Source organism: Zalophus californianus, chromosome 5, assembly GCF_009762305.2.
Source record: "Zalophus californianus isolate mZalCal1 chromosome 5, mZalCal1.pri.v2, whole genome shotgun sequence".
In the NCBI taxonomy this organism is placed as follows: Eukaryota; Metazoa; Chordata; class Mammalia; order Carnivora; family Otariidae; genus Zalophus; species Zalophus californianus.
The window spans coordinates 21,505,960-21,527,793 of NC_045599.1; the positions used below are offsets into that span (position 1 = coordinate 21,505,960).

Consider the following 21,834-nt stretch of genomic DNA (forward strand, 5'->3'; position numbering starts at 1 on the left):
GTGCACGTGCTACCATAGCACATAGTGTGATCCGGAATATGCCCACGGCACGGTTAGACCTGAGCTTTATGTGGCATTTAATTGACCCTTCCATACTCCAATTATGGTAGTTTGCTGGCTTGTATATGCATAGCTACACTTTATTTTTTAATTTTTATTTTTTTCAAGATTTTATTTATTTATTTGACAGAGAGAGAGAGATAGCGAGAGCAGGAACACAAGCAGGGGGCGTGGGAGAGGGAGAAGCAGGCTTCCCGCCGAGCAGGGATCCCGATGTGGGACTCGATCCCAGGACCCTGGGATCATGACCTGAGCTGAAGGCAGACGCTTAACAACTGAGCCACCCAGGCGCCCCACATAGCTACACTTTAAAGAACAGTATGGAGCTATGACCTTACAAAGGAGTGGCACATCTACAATATCAAACATGGGCATGGAAATGGGAAGGGACAGAGGACCCTGAGGTTGGCATCTATTGACTTAACCTGGCAGCATGTGTGTTCATATGTTACAAGCTGATCTTACTTTTACTTACAATCCAATATATGATTGTCTGAATCAAGTGTTGGGGAGTTGCTAAGCATCTCCTTGGAATGCTAGTGTCAATATCTCTACTCTGGCCCAAGGTCCCAAGTTCCCTTGGCCTGGCATCCCTCCCCAGTGGCCTGGGGGCTAAATAATTATTCTGGTGAAGGAAGTGAGCCTTTAGTTCCTTAAGTTTATGGTCACTGTATTCCCTTGTGATATCCTCTACCTGATTGTTTGTTATAATAATTCTGTACATTTCATTAGAGTATTCCCAGTTAATTCTCAGAATAAAGTCCTAACAACACCTTAGTTTGGTTTTCAAAGTCTGTATCTTTCCAAAGCTTTTGCTCCTGACATTGCACCCAAGCAGATCTTCTCATTTCCATTTGACTTCTTTCTACCCCTTCCTTTTGCTTTCTTTTCATCTCAAATGCCTTCCCCTATATCTCCGCATGTCTAAATTTTTTTGATAAATACCTTAGAAGTGGTTGTTTTTGGTCCAGAAAATATATAATATATAAAATACACACACACACACACACACACATATATATATACACATGTAAATATATATACAATATATATGTATATATATCATGGTATATACACTATATATACAGTATATATGCACAATATAAATTATCACACAACACTGCTTAAATCACATAAAATAATATTTAATGACGTGGAAAGATTTTTACCATTATATTGAGTGGAAAGGAAAATTGAAAAATATTATGATCCTTTTTTTTTTCCTTGAGGAGAGAAAAATATAGGGAAAATTTCCTGAAAGGATCTACATAAACACAAATGTTATGAGTTGATGGGACCAGAGATAGGTTTATTTTGCTTTTTGGTATTTCACATGTAGACAGTAAATCTGTTTTACTTTTGTAATAAGATATGCATTAATAAAACATCTGTAAAGCATAGGATAGCTTATCCCATCCTTACATAAAATTTTAGAATATCTGAACCCCCAACTATGCCATGTGGTTCTCACAATTACTCATATTTCAAGGTACTTTAAAGAATGTTTAATCAAAGTGAGTGGCGCTACCGTTGAAGGCAATGTTAACATTTAGCACAGTATATATTTGATGTTCCTTTCTATGGGGCCATGGGCCTTTGCTTTAGAAATCCTCAGACGACCCATCCACTCATGTTTGCAATGATAACCCTGACTTCCACGGAGTGGGTCACACCTGAGGTATTCACTAATGAAAGAGGAACCGGGATTGACTACTTCCTAAAGACCTGGATGACAGTTTTTGAATATTTTTGTCAATAGAAAAAGAGCGCCTGTTTCTGCTGTGTCATAGTTGTGAATGACATGTGCCCAAAGAAATTTGACTTTTGTTTCCGGTGAAGGTATCATGTGAGGGGAACACCCCTCCCTCTACTCTGCCAGTTCAGAGTCCTCATATCTTGCTTTGGGTTTGGTTTGGTCCCTGTATCCACACATGCTCTTCCTGAAACAAAGAGTTCAGGTAGTCATTGACAATTGACTCTTGGGTAGTCATTGATCTTTTTTTTTTTTTTTTTTTTTTTAAATGTGGGCTGGGCAGTTTTCCTTGAAACTTCTTTCCTAATTTGGCATGAAGTAGAATTAAATAGTAGAAATGAAGGAATTTATTTGGAGATCTCAAAATAAGAAGGGGAATTGTTCGGTCACACAGCAGAGCATAAGAGGGCCAAGGAATGGACTGAAGGAAATTATCAAGCATGCATGTTGTTTTTAAGTGATACTTGACACTGGGATGTGAAACAGCTGTGTTGTTGGTTTGTTGTTTGTTTTTTTTTTTTTTCTTGTGCCAACTTTCCTTATTTGATTGATTTTCTCTCTGACAGCCCACTGTGCTGATAAATGTGTCCACGGTCGCTGCATTGCTCCAAACACCTGTCAGTGTGAGCCTGGCTGGGGTGGGATCAACTGCTCCAGTGGTAAGTTTCCACCTGCTCTTGTCTGTCTCGGCGTGTTTTTGCTGTATGGGCTCCCTTGTCTGCAGATTATCCTGAACCCCTGGTTTCCCTCTTGTTCTCTATACAGAATATGGTGTGGATTCCCAGTCCAGCTCAGGAATACAGTTTGTTTTAAATCAGTATATGTGTTATATACAGAACTGTTGTTAATTGAGGTTAAAGAAAAGTACTTGGAAAGAAGGAGATTTCAATAATCTGATGCTGATACATCTGTAGATATGAATATGATTTCCAGAGTAGGGTCCAGGATTGAGGTTCTTTAGTTCAGTAAAGCAGTTTTCTGGTTACGTAACTATTCTATCCTAACTGCTGTGTTTACAGGTTGATTTATCTCGCATTCTTCCTTGGTGATTAAAATGTATCACCTGTTGGCTTTAAGTCAGAAGTAAAATTGATATTTTCAATGCTTAATATATTTATTTACCTTTGAATTCTGAGATGCAAGTAATGAGTACTCATTCAGAAAACATGGGGGATAAATATTGGTAATAACTGAAAATTTATGAACATTTTGGTATTAAGTCAAATTGTAATATGGTATATAATTTGTCGCCATTATGTTAGAATTTATATAATTCTAACATAATGATATTTTGGACTGTAAACAGCTTGCACTTAAAACCTTGTATTCTTTATTAAGAGGATTAAGCAGTGGAATGTCATGTAATACAGTTGCTTTTCTAAATTTCACAGTTAAAACTTTCAGTTTTCTGGCTAACTTGTTGCTGCACGTGGAATTGTGGATACTTCCTGCTTCTTTGTACTGCTTTTTTGCTTTGAAAAATGTGAGGGGGAGTCCAAGTGCAACTGAATTCTAATGCATGAAATTTTACATTGAGAGAAAGGAAATCATAGTTTTAAAAATCAGCAGGATCTCATGACAACACAAATTCATCCTCATTTCTACTGCACAATTTTCTGCAACTAGTCCAAAGGGATTTCAAGCCGACTAGATAAACCGGCCTTAAGAATTCTTTCTTGCTTGTATTTGGAATTGGGGAGATTACTGTGTATCTTGTAAAAACTGCTTGTTTTAGGCTTGTGATCTCTTGGCTGTCCCTGAAACAGCATCTCCAGGGGTAGTTCTTGTGCTGCCTGTGCACAGAACATTCTGTGTGAAAGAGCCTTTTTATTGTGTCTTAAACAGGGAGTGTGTGTGTGTGTGTGTGTGTGTGTGTGTGTGTGTATGTGTTTCTGCCCCTGAAAAGCTTCCAATTCCAATGGATAACTGTCTTGCAGGGTTTTGTTTTGCTTCTGCTGGAGATCAGGAGGAGAGTGGGCATTTTGTTCACATGCCGCAGAGGCAAAATGTTTGGGATGTGGGATTTGGCTCACAGCCATTTTTCTTGCCCACTGACCTCAAATGCAATGTTGTTTTCATTAACTTTTCCAGCTTAAAAATCAGTTGTGCCTACACATTTTGCAGAAAAATAACATTATTCTATCAAGTAGCAGGAATGAAATGAGTGGATGTATTCTTCGTTTGAAAAGTGAGGTTTGTTCCTAATTCCAGGGCAAGTATGCCATGGGATAGAATAGTTGCAGCCGTATTCAGAGTTAGTGTCCTAAGGAGCCCACAGCCTGCCTCCAGCTGAGAGATCAGACTGATGAGTGTTTGTGTGAAGAAAACAAAAGGCTACATGAGTTTCAGGCTCTCCAGAACTGATTCAGGCCTTCTAGAAAACAAACTGTTGCTTTATTTTGGAGTTTAGGCTTTCTAGAAAATAACTTGTTGCTTGCTTTTGGAGTTTACTGATTTTTGAATGAAGCCTCTAGAATTCTGAGGACACGTATTCTTTCCATCCTAGAATATGATATTGATGCAATCTTTAGTCTCTTCTTTACAACTTCTGTTTTGGCTCTATAATGACCAAAAGCATAAATAAACACTGGTACATAGCTGATGTCTTTAAAGATGCTCTGAGAAAAACATTTCTGACCCTTTGTTTAAACACCTGAGCAAATGCTGTTCTGAGGTGGAGCACTGGGTGTGGTTTACCTGGGCTTTGTCTGCAGCAGTTCCTCCAATATCACTTGTTAGAAAGTGTGTCATTTAATTATTCTAAGCCAAGTAATTCTTGAAACAAAATGCAGGTTTGAGTAATCTACTAGGTAGCACAGTTTAAATGACCTCATTTTGGGGGCCTGGGTGGCTCAGTCCATTAAGCATCTGACTCTTGATTTCGGCTCAGGTCATGATCTCGGGTCTTGGGATCCAGCTGGGCATCAGACTCTACGCTCAGTGGGGAGTCTGCCTGAGATTCTCTCTCTCTTTCTCTCTCTCTCCCTCTGCCCCTTCCCCCACTCACGTGCACTCTCTCTCTCTCAAATAAATAAATCTTTTAAAAAAATAAACGACCTCATTTCCAAGGATTCTATTTCCCTGTTCCCTCCCTCTCTGGTTATGGTTATGAATACATTGGATGATGTTTGTTAGGTCCATAGAATGATTGCCTTGATAATCAGACTGGATGCTTGCATCAGTCAGGGTCCCATCAGGAGACAGAAACCACAATAAATTTTTTTAAGGCAAACCTTTTATTTTGGGACCATTTTAGATTTACAGAAGAGTTGCAAGGATAGCAGAGAGTTACCATGTACCTGCATCCAGTTTTCCCCTTGTTAACATCTTACCATTAGTTTGTCAAATTGAGAAACTGACCATTGGTACATTACTATTAATTAAACTTCAGACTTTGGATTTCATTGTTTTTTCTATTAATGTCCTTTATCTGTTCCAGGATCCGATCCAGGGCACCATATTGCATTTCATTCTCATGTCTGCCCGGTCTCCTACGGTCTATGACAATTGCCATCTTTGGCTTTTCCTAACCTTGACTATCTTGAAGAGTGCTGGCCATGTATCCTGTGGACTGTCCCCTGGTCTATGTTTATCTAGTGTTTTTTTCTCATGATTAGACTAGGGTTATGGGTTTTGAAAAGAATACCCCAGAGCTGAAATACCCTGCTCATCACATCGTATCAGGGGTATCATAAGGTTCATGTGACATCACTGATGATGTCATCACTTGGTTAAACTTCATCATTTGCTGATGCATAGTGTACACCATGTTTCTCCACATAAAGTTACTATTTTCCCTTTTCCTAGTCTTTGGAAATGAGTCTAAGTCTAGGCTACCCTCAAGGGTGAAGGGCAGGGATTACGTTCATGTCTTTGAGGGGGAGTCCCTATATATGTTCTTTGGAATTCTTCTGTCAGGAAGATTTGTCTTTCTCCCACTTATTCAACCTTTGTGTCAATATGGACTCTAGATATTTATATGGAGTTTTGCTTTATAAGCCAATATTATGTGATTTTGTTGTTCAAATTGTTCCTGCTTTGGAGGTTGGGAGTTATTTCAGGTCACTCCCATGTCCTTTTGATGTGCCCCTATCCTTTTTTTGTCTGTTTGGTTTTTGTTTTGTTTGTTGAGCACTTCCTTCCTTACTGGTACTATAGGATACTCCAAGGCCATGTTGTATTTTTCTGCCTCAGCCCTCGACTGCCATTGGAATATGGCATTTGGAAAGGAGAATCTTGCCAGATATGCTCATTGCTTCTGGGACACAGAGTAACTTGGACAGGAAAAGTTGATGAACAATTATTAACTGTACCGGGGATTGGAGTAATGAAGACTTGGTTAGTAGAATTCGTAGCACTTGGAAGAACAGAGGAAGAGCAGATTTAAGGAGCAGGCTACTTCTAGGGCTGAGACAGGATGCCCAAAAGGAATCCCCACTGGGGCTGTGATCCAGACTTCATTAGAGAAGGCACACCACAGCTCACTGAACGGTGAGAGGCTGCATAGTACTATTCTAACAGAACTTGATGGACATCTGCCCTCTGAAACTTGCTAGAAATCTGCCCTATAGGGTGTTTGGGAAATCTCTTCATGGAGAAGTGTCTGATTAGAAGTACTGTGCTACAGAAAAGCCCCAGAGGGTTGCCAGGGGAAGCTGCTGGCTGATGGGTGCTGCTAGGCACTACTGTTCTGCTTTCCTGGTGCTGAGAAGCTTTCCATGCTACAAGAGCCTGGAGCTGGGATGGAGAAGCTGGTTCTGTTGCAGGAACTAGGCACCATGCAAGATGGAGGTGCTCCGTAGCCGGGTGCTGGAGACGCCCCTCCCTCTGTGCTTGCAGGGCAGGAAGCTGAGGCTGGAGAAGCCACCTGCCCTGCAGCAGTCACTTCGGCTGGCACTGGAACCATGGAAAACCTTGCTGCAACTTTGTTGTCTGTTGACCTTTATTTCTGGGCATGGAAGTACTTCTTAGAAACCCACAGAGGCTCTTGGCTTTCAGACATAGTTCTCCTTTTTCCTGTTGTGTAGTAGCAGCCCAGTTTCTGCCTGATAATCAGGACCATTCACTCCAGCCAGAAGAGTAACTCCTTTTATTTACATTAAGAACCTAAAATGAGCAGATGGCAATAAATCGTTAACCGTCACACACAGCTATCTCTCTGTTTGTTTGTTTTTCTTCTTTCCTAATATACATGGGAGAAAAATGGACTAACAGGTCCCTTCATGTGTACAGGGTTACAAAGACTTCCCTTGGAGATTTGATCTGACTGTTTGCCTTGTCCATGGAGGGAGGGATTCCTGTGTTTGATATACAGTCAGTCTTCCTGGGTCTCAATGTATTCTCTGTATAAAAAAAACAGGTGTGTGTCAGAGGACTGTACAAAGTTTGTTCCCCTGGAGTGAAATCATGATTTATTTCTCTAAACTCAGACATATTGCTTCTTTTTAAATTTGATTAAATGATTTTTTTAAAAACACACACTCATATTTTACTTTTATTGGCAGCCTAATGCATACCCTAGCCTATATGCCATTAATCTAGCCTACCTCCATCTCTCTCTTCCCTTCTCTTCCCTGCTCTCTCTCTTCCTCCCCCCATCAATCTCTCCGTCCCTCCATCAATCCCCTATTCCTCTTCCTTCTTCAGGGGATGATAAACCACTCGCGGAAGGCAGGAGCTTTGTGTTATTAATCTCGTTAGCCTCCATTGTGGCTGGCATGTGGTTGGAGCAGAATAAATGCTTGCTCCATTTAATTAGATTGAATGAGCTGTATGATTCCGTGAAGGTCATTCACATGTTCATGGTGTGAACTTTCACTGAGTAATGACTGGATGCCAGGAACGGGATTGGATGCTGGCAATAAGGAAACGTGTAAGGAGCCGTGGCTGGCCTCACAGAACTCACAGCTTGGAGACAGGTAGACAGAAGTACAAATGTCTCATCCTGAGGAAGAGAACAGTCTCGGCAGAAGAGGTGGTTGGAGAAAGCCAAAAATGGAGCTGGGCATGGGAGTGAGAATTGGATATAGCAGGAGGAGGAAAGAGTGGCCAGCAGGATGCCAAGAAGTTTCTAGTATCGGGGAGCTAGTGGGCAAAGGCAAGGAGAACTCGAGGAGGTTCATATCTGATGACCTTTCTTCTCTTGGTAAACTGGGAGCAGAGACAGTGTGCTGAGCTGAAGGGGGGCAGGAGTTGGGTCCTGTTGATGATGACGATGACAATAATAGTTCTGCTCAGATGAGCTCTTAGTACGTGCCTAGCATCACTGTAAGAGTTTGATAGAGGTTACATTTAATACTCCCGGCACACAGTGAGATGGTTGTAAATCTTGATCCGATTTTATTGTTGAGGAAAGAGAGGTGCAGAACAATTATATGACTTGCCTGAATTTCAACATCTACTGAATGGTGGAGACACACCCACATCCCCTTCATAGCCAGTCATTTTAACCATGAAGGTATGGTGCCTCCTGCAATAGGAAAGGATGTTTGGTGAAAGGGGCCAGGGTCCATGGTCCTGAGGGGGATAAGAGCAGGAGACAGGGGCTGAGAGCCCCAGACAAATGTTAGAATGACTATCCTGAGAGATATCGAGGACATGCCCTCAGAAATGATGAATTTTAAATGGCACCAATTGGGATGGACTCATTTGTAGTTAATTTCCTCATTTGTACTATGAAGACTGTCGGGCAGATTATATTTGCAATCCCTTTCCACCCTGTGAGTCTATGTGTGGTTTACTCTAGTGGGTACATACACGCAAGCCCTGAGACCTTTCTTTGTGTTGGAAACCCTTTAAATCTTCTGTATGAGTAGCAGTAACACATTTGTTCTCTCAACCTATATAATCCTGTTTATGATTTTCTAAACGTCTATAAAGAAATGTATTCCTCCTCTGGCTATAGGGCACTTGCAGAATGCAAGGGGGAGTCCTAAATCAACCAGAGCCAGCAAATAGCTTTCAATAACATGTCCTGCAGGCTTTTGACTTTAGTACCAAGTAGAGGCAAACATGGAAATTAATTTTGGTTTAAAAAAACTCCAAACTGGGGCTTCTTTAGTCACCAGTAGCATTTCTGGTTAAATGTACTTGGAGGGAGTAAAAATATGCCTGGGAGGCAAGACAAGTTGAAACATTTTCAGGTACAACATTAGGAGCACTGATAACCTTTTATATAAAGCAGGCACGCTGTGCAGCACCAAGTAAGTAATAAGACTTTGCCTGCGGGATATTCCAATCAGGGAATCCATTTGAAGGATATTACAAGCCAGAAATCATAAGACACAAAAAGCTGACTTATTCCCTGGCAAGGTCTGCTGTAAATCTCTATTGACTGGACACAATAGTCGGATCGATGGTGTCTGGCAAGAGAAGACACTCAGAACCCAGTCCTCACAGCGAATCATTAACATACCCGTTGCGCTGTCAGAATTACTTGAGAAATCAGGTTGATGAAGCAGCAAGAATAAGAGTAAAATCATTCGGGGTCCCTGGCGGGGGGGTGGGCAGGGCATTGATAGGTGGGAAGGACTGAGCTGGGGATGGTTCATCACACCTGCCTGAAGGCAATTTCACTGATGGACTGCCCAAATATTTTGATAGAGGTCGCAAACACAAGCTGCTGATGTTGCCTTTCTGAAGGAGTCTGAAATCTGGGCTGTGCTTGGTTTCTCTCTGGAGGGCCAGAGAACCTTCTCCACCTGCTTCCTCCAAAAGCCAGGCTGGAACTGAATTGCAAGGGTCCTGGCTGCAATCCTTTCTGTGCTCTTCTTGGGTCTCATTGTCCTCCTGCTTCAGTAAGGATAAGAGTATCTAACTTCATATGCTCATGAGGATCGTGAAGTGCTCAGCATCGTGCCTGGCTCAGTAAATGGTCCTTCCTCGCAGTTCCTTGTGTGACAAACGTGGCTTCCCCCAGACTTCTTCAAGTCAGTGCGGTGTTTGGACCGGACAGCGGATGGGAAGGTTCATTGTGGACATCTTGTTTAGTCCTGGGGGCCACCCCCTTCTTTAGCAGAAGCCCCCCTCTGTCCACAGTTGCTTGGCAGGAGGTTCCCCAGACAGAGCCCTGGTGTAGTTTTCTGCATTATTCCCAACCTCCGACCCTGGATGTCCTTCCCAGATGGATTCATGTCTGGTTTATGTTGCTTCTGGCACAGCGAGAACACTATCGGCGTTTCGGTTCCTTGCGCCTGTCAGTTCTCGGGCAGTGGCTGCAAACACCAGGCTGGGCTGTCACGTCATTAACTCCGTTCCACATCATTTATTCATTTGTCTGCTTTCCTTTTTCTTCTGTCACTGCGTGTAATATCCGCCTGCATCTATTTATCAGAAAATCTTGGTTCAACCTCAAAATAGAACAAAATCTAAGCTTTTTTCACCATCTCTGCTGCTCCCTCTCCAAGCCCCATCACAACTCGCTTTTAGTCGGTGATCGCAAGAGTCTCCTTGCTGCTACATCTCACTGGACCGCACTGGGATCCGTTCTCTGCAGTGAGACCAGAGGGACCCTTGAAAACCGTAAACACTGCTCCCTTTTCCGAACGCCCCAGTATTTCCCATGATAGAATAATCTCCAAAGCCCTTTTTGACTTGGCCCGTCCTATCTCCCCGATGCTGTCATCCCACTCCTGTTCCGGGTATCACACTGCCCACCTTCCTCCTTCCTCCTTCCTCCTTCCTCTCATGGGACATGTTGGTTTCATGTCTGTCTTTGCACTTTATCTTTCTGCAGCCTGAAATACTCTTCTCCCTAGATCTTGGCATGGCTGGCTTCTCTAGGTCACTCAAGTCTCAGCTTAACCACCACCACCATGAGAGGTTCTTGCTCTAAGCTTTATATATAAAGAGTATTCTCCATTATTCTGGACAGCATTTCTTTTTTAAGCTCTTTTTGGCACTATATGAAAATATTTTGGTTTTTTTCTTTTGCTTTTGCTCTGTCTTTCCTTCTAGGATGTAGTGCCCATAAAATTTTGTCCGTGCTTTTTTTTTTTTTTCACTGCTATCTAGCTAATTTATTCACTTAATGTCCAGCGCGGTGCTGGGCACACCATAATGCTCAATACATACTTGTGGAAGGAAAGAATGAAGACATCAATGTTTCAGGAACAGTTGTGGATATAAAAATGAGACATGAGAGATGAATAAGATTCTGCCTCTTTGGTCAAGGAGCTTTCTTTTGAACAGAGGGGTTGGGAGTATGTGCACAAACATAGAAGGAAAGTGTCCAGAGAAGTGGAGGAAGTAGTCATAGATTTTCTAGAGAAAGGGTATGCCCTAAAGTCTTTCCTTCAGTGGCCTTGAGGTAGCTCAGTCTCATGTGGCTCCCCGATTGACCTTAGCCATGTGTACTGGGGGCCCGTTCTTCCTTGGTGACTTAGCACAAGATTCTTCATCCATAAATGGGCAGCTGCAATGAAATTGTTAGAAGTCAGGTGAGCTATGTTAGATAGGGTTTTCCATGAACTATGAGGAAATGTGGATGTGGCAGCTCCTTACCCTCAAGAGAGGGAAAGTTATAGTAATAAAATACAAGGTTATTGTAGAAGGATGAAGCTTCTGACATGGTGGCCCCAAGACTAAGAAAGGTGTTTGAAAGTCAACCCTCATTTGAATGGGGAATGCTTAATGGTTCTGCCATCTGAACTTCTACATATTCCTTCTCAAGGCGGAAATTTTATATGACAATGTAGAACTTAGCTGTTAAATTTGTATCAGAGAGGAGTATGAGCAGTAAGAAATTAGGCAAAGAAATTCAGACTATAAATTATTCCAAATCACATAGCAACCATTTTCTGACCGCAAAAATGTGTTTCCTGGCTGTTCTGCTTAGAGTGAAATAATGATATATATTAGGTGGTCCTGGAGGCTCATTTGTTATCTGATCTGTAAAATCGGGTAGGCTAATACCTGATTTTAGTAGAGCTACAGACATTTCATCATGTGTTGTTAATTGGATGAAATTAAGTGGGATGGTATATTATATAGTCCGGTATCTTTCACAATTATATCTGATTTCTTATGTTTGTGATTGTATCAGAGAATTTTTTAAAACACTTGAAAGTTTCTTCAGGGCACACAAGAGAAAGGGCTAATCACTGTTTTTCCTTCTTTGGTCAAAATATCTTTTAATTTGTTAACAACCTCAGTGATTTTTATTATTATTTTTTTCTTCTTTCAAAGGTTTTATTTATTTGAGAGAGAGAGAGAGTAGGAGCAGGGGGAGGGGCAGAGGAAGAAGCAGGCTCCCCACTGAGCAGAGAGCCTGACGTGGGGTTCATTCCCAGGACCCTGGGATCCTGACCTGAGCTGAAGTCAGACGCTTAACCAACTGAGCCACCCAGGTATCTGAACAACCTCAGTGATTTTTAAAATTTCAAATCCCTATTTGTACCTGTATACTGGAGCAAATTAATCATGTTTGCCATGTATAAAACTAAAAAAATGTAGAAAGTAATAAAATGATAAAGACTATTCCAATAGAATGAGGTTGCAAGAGCCTAGCTCTTGGACCATAAATGAGGGGATCATCTTAAAATTCCATGAAAACCTAACGTTTCAACTCACTACTGTTACACAGAGCTAGTGGAAGTAACTGCCAAAGTTTAAATTTTAACGAAACTGATTTGAACTGGATGTTGGTATATAACTGTGGAGTTTTGTTCATTAAAGAAAAGCAGCCACTTAAAAAAAAAGAACTTTATGTTATAAAATTAATATTATGTAAATCAGATTTATCCATTATTATAAATCAGTGCTTAAAATAATTAGATCACATCAAAGTTAAAAACTTCAAGACAGAAGATATTGTAAGTCAAGTTAAAAGAGAAACAAGAATGGGAAAAGATTTTTGCGATATATAAAACAAATGATTAGTATATAGAATTCATAAAGAATTTCCACAAATCAATAAGAAAAAAAACCCCTCAACTTTAGAATAGGCAAAGGATGCAGTAAAATAATTTAGAGGCAAGGAAACCTGATTGATAAGCATATGAGAAAATACTTCTCTTTGTAATAATCAGTGACATGCATACTGAATGAACAAGATGTCATTTTTTGCCATCACACTGGCAAAAGTTAAGAACTCTGACAATCCCACGTATTGGCAAGGATGTGAAAGGAAGATTCCATACACTGCTCTCATGAGGGTAAATTGGCGGAGTAACATCAGAGAGCAATTTGCCTGTCTCTAGAGTAAAATTTTAATTTGCATACACCATGTGATCCAGTAATTTTTCTTCTACTTCTTTATAATTTGTCCATATACCTTGCAGAAACCTTTGCTTTCAGGTACTGGGGGATATATTGTTTGCATCTTTGTACAAGTGGAAATTTGGCAACAACTGAAGATGGCCAGGAATAAGGGAAAAGATAAATTTATTAGAGACTGTTTAAAATATAGAGGAATGCTGGGTAGCCATTCATTCCTATAAATTGATATATAGCATTCCACTATATTAGCAGATGTAGCAATAGTAATAGATCTCAATATCATAATATTGGGTGGAAAAGCAAGATGCACAGTGATATACACATTTTATATTAAACTAATGAATATGTAAAATGATACACTGGCTAGCAGGATGCACATTAAAATCATGACGGTGGTTACCTCTGAGGAAGGAGTAAGGGAAAGAGCTGGGAGCCAGGCACAAGAAGACAAAGGGGACTTGTCTGTCATGTTTTATTTCTTGCATCAAATGATGAAGCAAAGGTGATGCAGTGTTCACAACATTTAGCTCTAGGTTGTGTGTACATGGGCTTTCATTATGGTATTACTTGTAGTTTTCTATAGTTAAAAATTTTTTTTTCAAGAAACCTCTATTCAATTTTTCAGACCATCCAAGTAGCATTGAGGGTTTGGGGGCCTAGGTTCTTTACTGTGGGATTTTAAGCAAACATTTAAGGTTTCCGCCCTTTGGCCCCCCACGTCCAGAATGAAGATAATTAGTTGCACAGTGGTGGTCCCAAGTACTTAGCTTGCGATGCTCACCTGAAGCCACACCTCGCCTTCTCCCCATCCCTTCTCTCCTCTGCCCAAAGGTGCAGTGCACTTAACAGAGACCCTCTGTGTTCCTTGAGCATCCTGTGTCTTGCAACACTTAGCATGGTGCTTTGTGATACGTCTCACTGTGGAGCAGTCTCTCCCGGGAGAGAAAGAAATCTGGCTGTAGGTCATGTGAGGCAGGAGCAAGTAGTACATGCTCAACAAACTGAACTTAGTAATCATAGAATACTTAATACATTCTTAATGAAAAAATACATGAGCAAAAGAACAAAAACATGACAAGGCTTGATAAAGCAAGACACCCCGCAGTGGCTCCCGGTTCTTATTATTCTTTTGACATCAGTGAATAAATGTAGTCCCCCCAAATCCTTTACTTAATCTCAGCCTACAATGTATATCCTTGAGATTTTCCCGCACTGTGAATAGGGTCATCAATAGGCTCTCATTGAGAGACGTCAACATTTATATTTAGACACATTAAAGAATAAACATTTCACGCCCTTTTTTCTGCTTCATAATTTGAGATAAGCATACACTGAGGTTCTAAAATGACATTTCATGCTTTGAAAATTCATTTAACAAACTTTTTTTTAAAAGAAGAATAAAGGTTTTCTCTCAGCCACTGAATAATATTACTATCAACAGCGCTGGGTGGTTGTCCACAGTGACTGTTGGCACTCTGTCAACTCTCCAGTGGGGTTTTTGACATGTGAAGGACATGAGGTTTTAGTGCTTTCAGAGGATCTGGAAAATACATTTTTATTGTTCTTCTTCATGGATGGAGAAGCTTTACAAAGTTGTTTTATTTTTAAAGCACTTGATGTTTTGAATGAGGATCTTTTCTTCTACATTGACAAAGGGAATGACACACCAACCCCTTGTCAGCCTGAAGCGCAAGGAATGAAATCACAGGGAGATAAAAGACCCCGAGGGCACCAAAGCATAGGAAGAAAGGGTGTATATTTCAAGAAGAACCATGTTTTTCTATCCTTTGAGACTGTGGAAGATTATTTTGGTCCCTTCTGAAAGATACTCATTCTGTAGAGAGATCTTCCTGAAAGTGACTTACTTATGCTTTGTCTGTATTTTAGAATATGAAGGGCTGAATTTTCCTTCCTATTAATTTCTCTCGTGGTCCCAAATTTTCCTATGTTTAAAGCCAATGGCGAACATTACAGCAAAATGGCACATAAAAATCTATTTTCAAGTCAGTGTGGCTGACTGCTGTATCCTAACAGGTACTTGACATTTAAATGTTAAGGACACTTAAAGAGTCTTAGTTACTTTGAACAGCAACCCTGGTGAGGGTAGTTATGTATTATAAGCTGACATCACTTTCCCTCTGATAAAGCTGAGTTCCAAGATTCAGTGCTATCCTGCTGTAAGTGTTTGGTAGACATGTATCCGCAAGCTTCTGGAACCCCATGTAATTCTAGAGTTTGACTCCTCAGATGCTAGAGATATTAAACCAAGACCAACAAAACCAAAATAAAATGACAACCAAACACGGACTGCTCATTTCATCTAGGATTTCTTTAGACCTAACATAAGTACAACAGAATTGGCCACTTTTGTGGTTCTCTGTAATTTAGAGCCAGTTGCTTTAGAAAAGCACCTTAAAGTTCAAAGTGCATTTGAAGGCTGCTTCTGTTGTCTTAGTGGGCATAGATAAGCTGAAGCAAAATCAAATTTGTGGGGTGGGTGCCTACTAATATGGCAAGATACTACAGATTTTATTTATGACCACCTATTTCTTCATGCTAACGGGAGGATTACTAAAGAGTTCACATGTTTTTTCCCAAATTCCTCCTTTTACATTTCTGGGCTCCGTGTGCAAGCCTACTCCTCTGGACACATTGATCATCTGCAAGCAGGGGAAATTTCTAAATCCAGTTCTTGGTTGGCAATTAAGAATAGGATGTGACATAACAACTGGGGTTCACTGTGGGCCTGAGCTTTTTCCAGTTGGCTTTATGGAAACGGTTGAAAGGGATGATACCAGAGCTTGTTTTTTACTTTATGGAGTTAGTGGGCAATTTGTTTTTGAAAATCACATTGTGAGAACCAAAGTGTCCTTTTTGTCATGAATGATTCATGCAAGACAAACAAATAATACAAACCAGCAACAGGCCTGTCATTCTTGCTTTATGTACAGCTGAAAGATGTTTTTCTAGGGTGTTCTTTTTTCCTGGGGTGGGATGTTCTACTGTGCCAGAATAAAATTTCTGGTACACCTGATATGTGCTGTGTCACACATACGAACAAGTACTTTTTGTGTGATTAGTATGTTCTACCATTCCTTTGTGGCAAAGAGAAAATTAAGTGTAACCAAGGTTGGGGACTTGCTCAAGGTTCTATGGCTATGAAGTGACAGGTCAGCTAGGGTCCAGGTCTGTCTGATGCCAAATGATTATACCCTTCCTTGAGCCAGCTAGTGATTGATGACTTTTATAACAAGGTGAACTTAATGGTAAACGTTACTCCTTAATCTAAGGGAAAAATGACTTCATCCTTTCCTTTTTGTTGTTGCTGTTGAGGAGTGTTTAGGTTGAGGCAATGTATTAATGTGCCCTTGTTCTTTCCTCCAGAGCATCTCTCAGTTTGGCATTTCTGTTTATCTCTCATTGCGCTCCTTTTCTTATTCTTACTCTACACAAAGACACAAGATTTACTAAACTAACTGCCATTTGTTCAAAGAATGTTCCAATGCCTTGTTTTTGTCAGTGCGTGTGTCTGTGGACATGTGGAGACATTTCATATCAAAACCATTCTGATGACGCTGCTATTAACACTTTAAAGCCTGAGAAATACCACTTTTAGGCAAGAAAAAAATATTTTTCAAACACCTGTGATATTTTTATCTTAGAATGGTCTCCTTTGAAAATCAGGGAGAGGCAGTGAATGTGCACTGATACCGGATTTTGTAATTGAAGGGCATCAGTTGCTTGGGATGGTCTACCATGGTGTGGGGGCAAGATCACAGCTTTAGAGGCATTAACAGGTTTGGGTGATTCACTTGCATTTGCCACTTGAATGATAAGTGACTTAGCAAATTATCAACTGAGTCCATTTTGCACATGAAATGTGGGAATGATTATAGCTATCTCATTGAGTTATTGTGATATTTGAAGAAAATAGCTGCATAATGCTGACACGTGTTTGCAACTTGATGTGTCTTACAACCCCTTCACTCTCTTCCCATCCTTTGAATGGGAAATTGGACTGAGGGTTTAAAGTGGGTCAGGAGAGGAGAATGTTCCTAGAAGTGTTAAAGTGGTTTAACAGGTTTGTTTGCTTGTGAAAGTTAGCTATAGTGCTTTGCATTCATCATCATTTTCATTCATTCACCAAACAGACCTTGAACTCTGGCCATGTGCCATGTGGTTCTAGTGTTCAGTTCGGTGTGCTCCTAAAGCTAATGACATCATTGCTGTTTTCACAGTGAGTTTATTGGCTCTCCTGTTTGCATAGAGTCATTATCAACTCATGGAAGCTCTTCAGATCTGACATCTTAATTTTATTTTCTCTTCAAGAAATGCCCTATGTTCTCACGACTGAGGTAATTTCCTATTTTCAGTGCCCCTAAATATTGAGTCATTGGCTGACCCCATAGGCTTGCTCAGTGAAAGGTCTTATCATTTGCTGCTCTGCCTCAGAGGATCATATCTGATGAAATCATGGGACATTCTGTTTGACCAAAATATATGATTTCATTCCTTTAGGAGCCAGATGGCCACATGAAAAAAGCTTGGACTTCTGTTCATAGAAAGCCTTGGGTTTGAATACTGATGCCACCATTTACCAGCCAGGAGTTTGGGGACATTTTACCTAAATGGTCTCATCCTAAATATCCTCTGCGTGCTGAATGCGATAATGATACCAACCTTGTTGTAATTGCTGTGATGACTAGAAAGAGGTGTATAAAGCATGGATCACAGAACCTGGCACAATAGAAATGCTCAGCAGATTGAACCATTTAAAAAAAAAAAAACATTTTTCTGCATGCTCTTCTCTTATTGCCAAAGGATATCCAATGACTGCAAAAAATTTAGAAAAGCTGTTTAATCTAAATGAGCAAAAGAAAAATCGAGCGTATTCTTAAGACCCAGAGATTCCCAAGGGTACCATTGACCATAGAGCCTTTCAATATGTCTGTCTGTCTGTCTGCCTCTCTTTCTGTTTTTGTCATGCTCTTTCTTCTCACCTCCTTCCCAGATATTAGGTTCAGCCATATACAATTTCTGATATTTGGCCTCTTTTAAACCTAAATTAATAGCAGTTTCATCTGGTTCATTCTAATATATCACTAAAATTGGATTGTGTTGTGCCTATATTTTTAATCTACACTTTGCAATTAAGATATTGCTAACGTCTTTCAAGTTCATTAAATATTCTTCTCTAATATCACTTTTAGTTGATGCATAATATTCCATTACGTGATTATACCAATTCCTTTTTACCTATCTTCTATTACTAGAAAATTAGACTTTGTCAGTTTTGTTACTATAAACAGTACTGGGATAAACATCATGATAGCTTTGGAGGGAGTAAAATATAGTGGTTTAGAAAACAGACTGAAGACAGGAGGTCTGGCTTCACTGCTTACTGCCCATGTACCTTTAGCAAAAGTCACCTGGATCTCTGTTTCTTCATCCATAAAATAGGGACTACAATAGTACCTACTTCACAGGGCCATTGTGAGAGTTCATCTGTCTCCAGGCTTAGAGGGGTGTCCATGGGCACACTGTAAATATTTTTAATGAGTGAACTATTGTGAATTGTTACTGTGTTTACACCCATATGTTTATTTGTGTTGGAAAAATTTCTGAAGAGGAATTTATGACTAAAGAGCTTTTGATACTCCATTCCATATTAAGGTCTAAAACAGATGTGGTAATCTGCTCTCCCATAGATGTGCATCAAAGTGTTGGTTTTCATGAAAAGAGAGAGGTTATCACTGTCCCTGTAAATATCAGGCTTATCATTGTTAGTACCCTACTTCCTGACTGAGGGTGCACAGTTTTTTCCCAGTTTAATATCCCTGAAATCAGAATGCTTCTAACCATCGGAGTCTACTGGGTGGCTGCCATGACATTGGGTGAAAACTTCTGTCGACAATGATTGAGATCAAGAAAGGCTGTCAGTGTGTCTTAACACCTGTAAATTCAAGTTTATTTGATAGGGAACAAAGCAAACATACATAAAAATTGTGATCTGAGTGCAAGATGAGTTTCATGAAAAATATATACTGATGTCTTTTTCAGAGAGCATCTCAGATTGGGTCTGAAAAAAAATGTACCTGAGGGACAGAGAAGCTCTGAGCTGAGCTTGGAAGACTGTGGAGAACTGATGGAGGGAGAGGGCATCTCTCCATGTCTACTTATTTCTATACTTCCTTCTTTTGTTGAGCACAGGAAGATGACAGTGGCCATGATGCAATAGAAGAAGGCATTCATGGGCATTTGCTATTTCAAAGCCTTGTGACTGTTTTACCTATCATTCTCTCTGAATATAGTACCTCCTGCAGGTTCCCCTCCTTTCCATTTCCCCTCTTTCTATATACAAATCCTCCACCCTTTACCTAAATAGGGCACACTCTGTCTTTAGGTCTCAGCCTAGACATCATTTTAGCTGGAGAGCCTTTCATAATTCAGCAACACTAGTTAGGGGTCATCCCTGTGTTTTCTGTCATACCTTATCCATATCCTTACCCTACAGCTTATCACAGGGTATTTTATTGTCTAATAACTTAAGGCCTCTGCCAATAACTTAGCAGGCATTCTACCATTCTCCTTTGAGCTCTAAGCCTAGTACCATGGTTGGCACATGGTGGGCCCTTGAGAGAGATAAATTGAGTGAATTTCAGTACTCAGCCCATAGATGTAACCTGTGGCTCCTGGTGTCCCTGGAAGTTGTAGCTATAAGGGTCAGCCCATTGTCTTGCGAGGATCCAGTGTTCCAGTAGTTGTCACTGACGATTGTAGCATGGACCCTATACTTCTGATATTACACAATAGTTTAACCTTCCTTTTATTTCCACCTTCTTGTGAGAGCTTATTAGAGCACTCTATCTGTGCTGCCTGAGACCCTCATTAAGCTGCCCCCTGAAAGAGCTGCATGAATCCGGGTACACTGTGTCTAGAGCCCATTTCTAGCTGTTAGCACATCTCAACAAGAAATGAAACCAGAAGCTGAAAATGAGTTGCTTATGAGCATTAGGGTTCTTTTCAGTTTCATCTGAAACAAAAGTTGGTTCATATACCCTTTCCTATTAGAATATTCCAGCTATTGCCATATTAATGTTAATTACTTTTTTTTTTTTTAAGTTGTCAGTGACAGTAACCAACCTAGTCACTTTTTCTTCAGGAGTGAACCACTTGCCCCTTGAGATTAGAGTGAGGTATTAAGTAAAAGTTGTGAAATGATTTGACTTCGGAGTCTCCAAACTGTCTTTCCAATCACAGTACTTGAATTCAGGATAACTGGTCAAACTTGGTGTTCAAAAGGAACAAATTCTGCCTCTAGTCTAGACAGTCAACATACCCTTGTGTTTGGAGTAATCAGGCTTTTGTGTGATAAGCTATAAAAATGGATGTGTTGCAGTATTTAAATATGACAAACGAAGAAGGGAAAGGAAGTCCCAGTGATGCCTAAATTGAAGCCAGGCTTCCATGTCCCACTTGTTCTACTTCCTGCTTATTTGTCTATACACTTTTGTATGTGGATTTTTCCCTCAGCACAACTTACGTTGATGCCCAGTATTCACATTGTGAGGCCCATGTATCAGTGGTCTGTTAGGGGAACACAGCCCCAAGGAGAGAAGCTGTCACTTCAAAGCATGCCACAGTGCTTAGATAGAACCAGGAAATTAACCATGTCGGGCATGATAATATTTCCTTAAAAGCCTGACATGCTTTCTTCGATGCCGAGAGTTATCAATTTCTGCTATGAACTTGTTTGTGTCATGAGGAGGTGTCTTAAGGGTTTTGTTTGTTTTGTGTTTTGTTTTTGTCTTTTGCATTTATCTCACCCCCCAAAAATAGAAGTGGTCTCTGCCTGAATGCTCTTCTGGGAGAGAAATTGTTGAATGGGATGTGGAAATGTGGCACAAAGAAGAAGAGAGACCAGTTCTGTCCCCTCAGGACCTTGATTTCTTCCTACCACTTTCCTGTTGTTGTAAAACATATTCTATAAAATGTATGTGCTCCAGCCCACGCTTATCCCAGTGTCACAGTGGGGAAAAAGAACTCTAATCCATCATGGTTGTTGCTTTCTAAATGCTTCTGACACAATCTGGATATCCTTATCAAAGTAGTTTTATTAGCTAAGATTGTGTTTTGTGTTGATCAATTAATCTTCCATGATACATTAAGAAAAAAATGAATATTTCATTTAGTATCTGAGGTTCCCAAAAGTTGAGAGGCATATGAAAACTTTAGGGAGGGTTCAGCAAAGAAAACGAGTGAAATTGAACAGACTTTTAAAAATTAAGTAAAAATATTGGGGCGCCTGGGTGGCTAAGTCGTTAAGCGTCTGCCTTCGGCTCAGGTCATGATCCCGGGGTCCTGGGATCGAGCCCCGCATCAGGCTCCCTGCTCGGCGGGAAGCCTGCTTCTCCCTCTCCCGCTCCCCCTGCTTGCGTTCCTGCTCTCACTGTGTCTCTCATTTTCGGATAAATAAAATCTTTAAAAAAAAATTAAGTAAAAATATTGAGTGTTGGAATATTTAGCCTGCAAAAAGCAGGGTCAAGAATGCATTCACATTTCAGGAATAAGATCACTTATACTACAGACAATGGTGATGAACCACATCAGATATATCATGATGAGCACAGGAGAAAAAAGGATCAGATTCTAAGATAACGGATTTGGCTTATATGGAATGAAGACTTTCCTTACTCTTAGGCTTGATGAACCAGGGGACATACTTACTTGGGCGTACCTTAAAAACAGGAGAAATTCTTCTCTACCTGGGATGCCTGAGGGCATTTAAAGAAGCATACGGTGTA

General features: G+C 40.4%; 1 protein-coding gene across 5 annotated transcripts in view; it reads left to right on the top strand.

Annotated features, from left to right (window-relative positions):
* The window catches only part of MEGF10 (multiple EGF like domains 10), a 164,640-nt gene that overhangs the window by 78,977 nt on the left and 63,829 nt on the right, over window positions 1–21,834 (top strand). For all 5 annotated transcript variants that reach the window (XM_027607064.2, XM_027607061.2, XM_027607065.2 and 2 more), the window contains one exon: window positions 2,380–2,472. In XM_027607064.2, coding sequence (XP_027462865.2) covers window positions 2,380–2,472 — 93 coding nt within the window. The remainder of the gene's footprint in view (window positions 1–2,379; window positions 2,473–21,834) is intronic.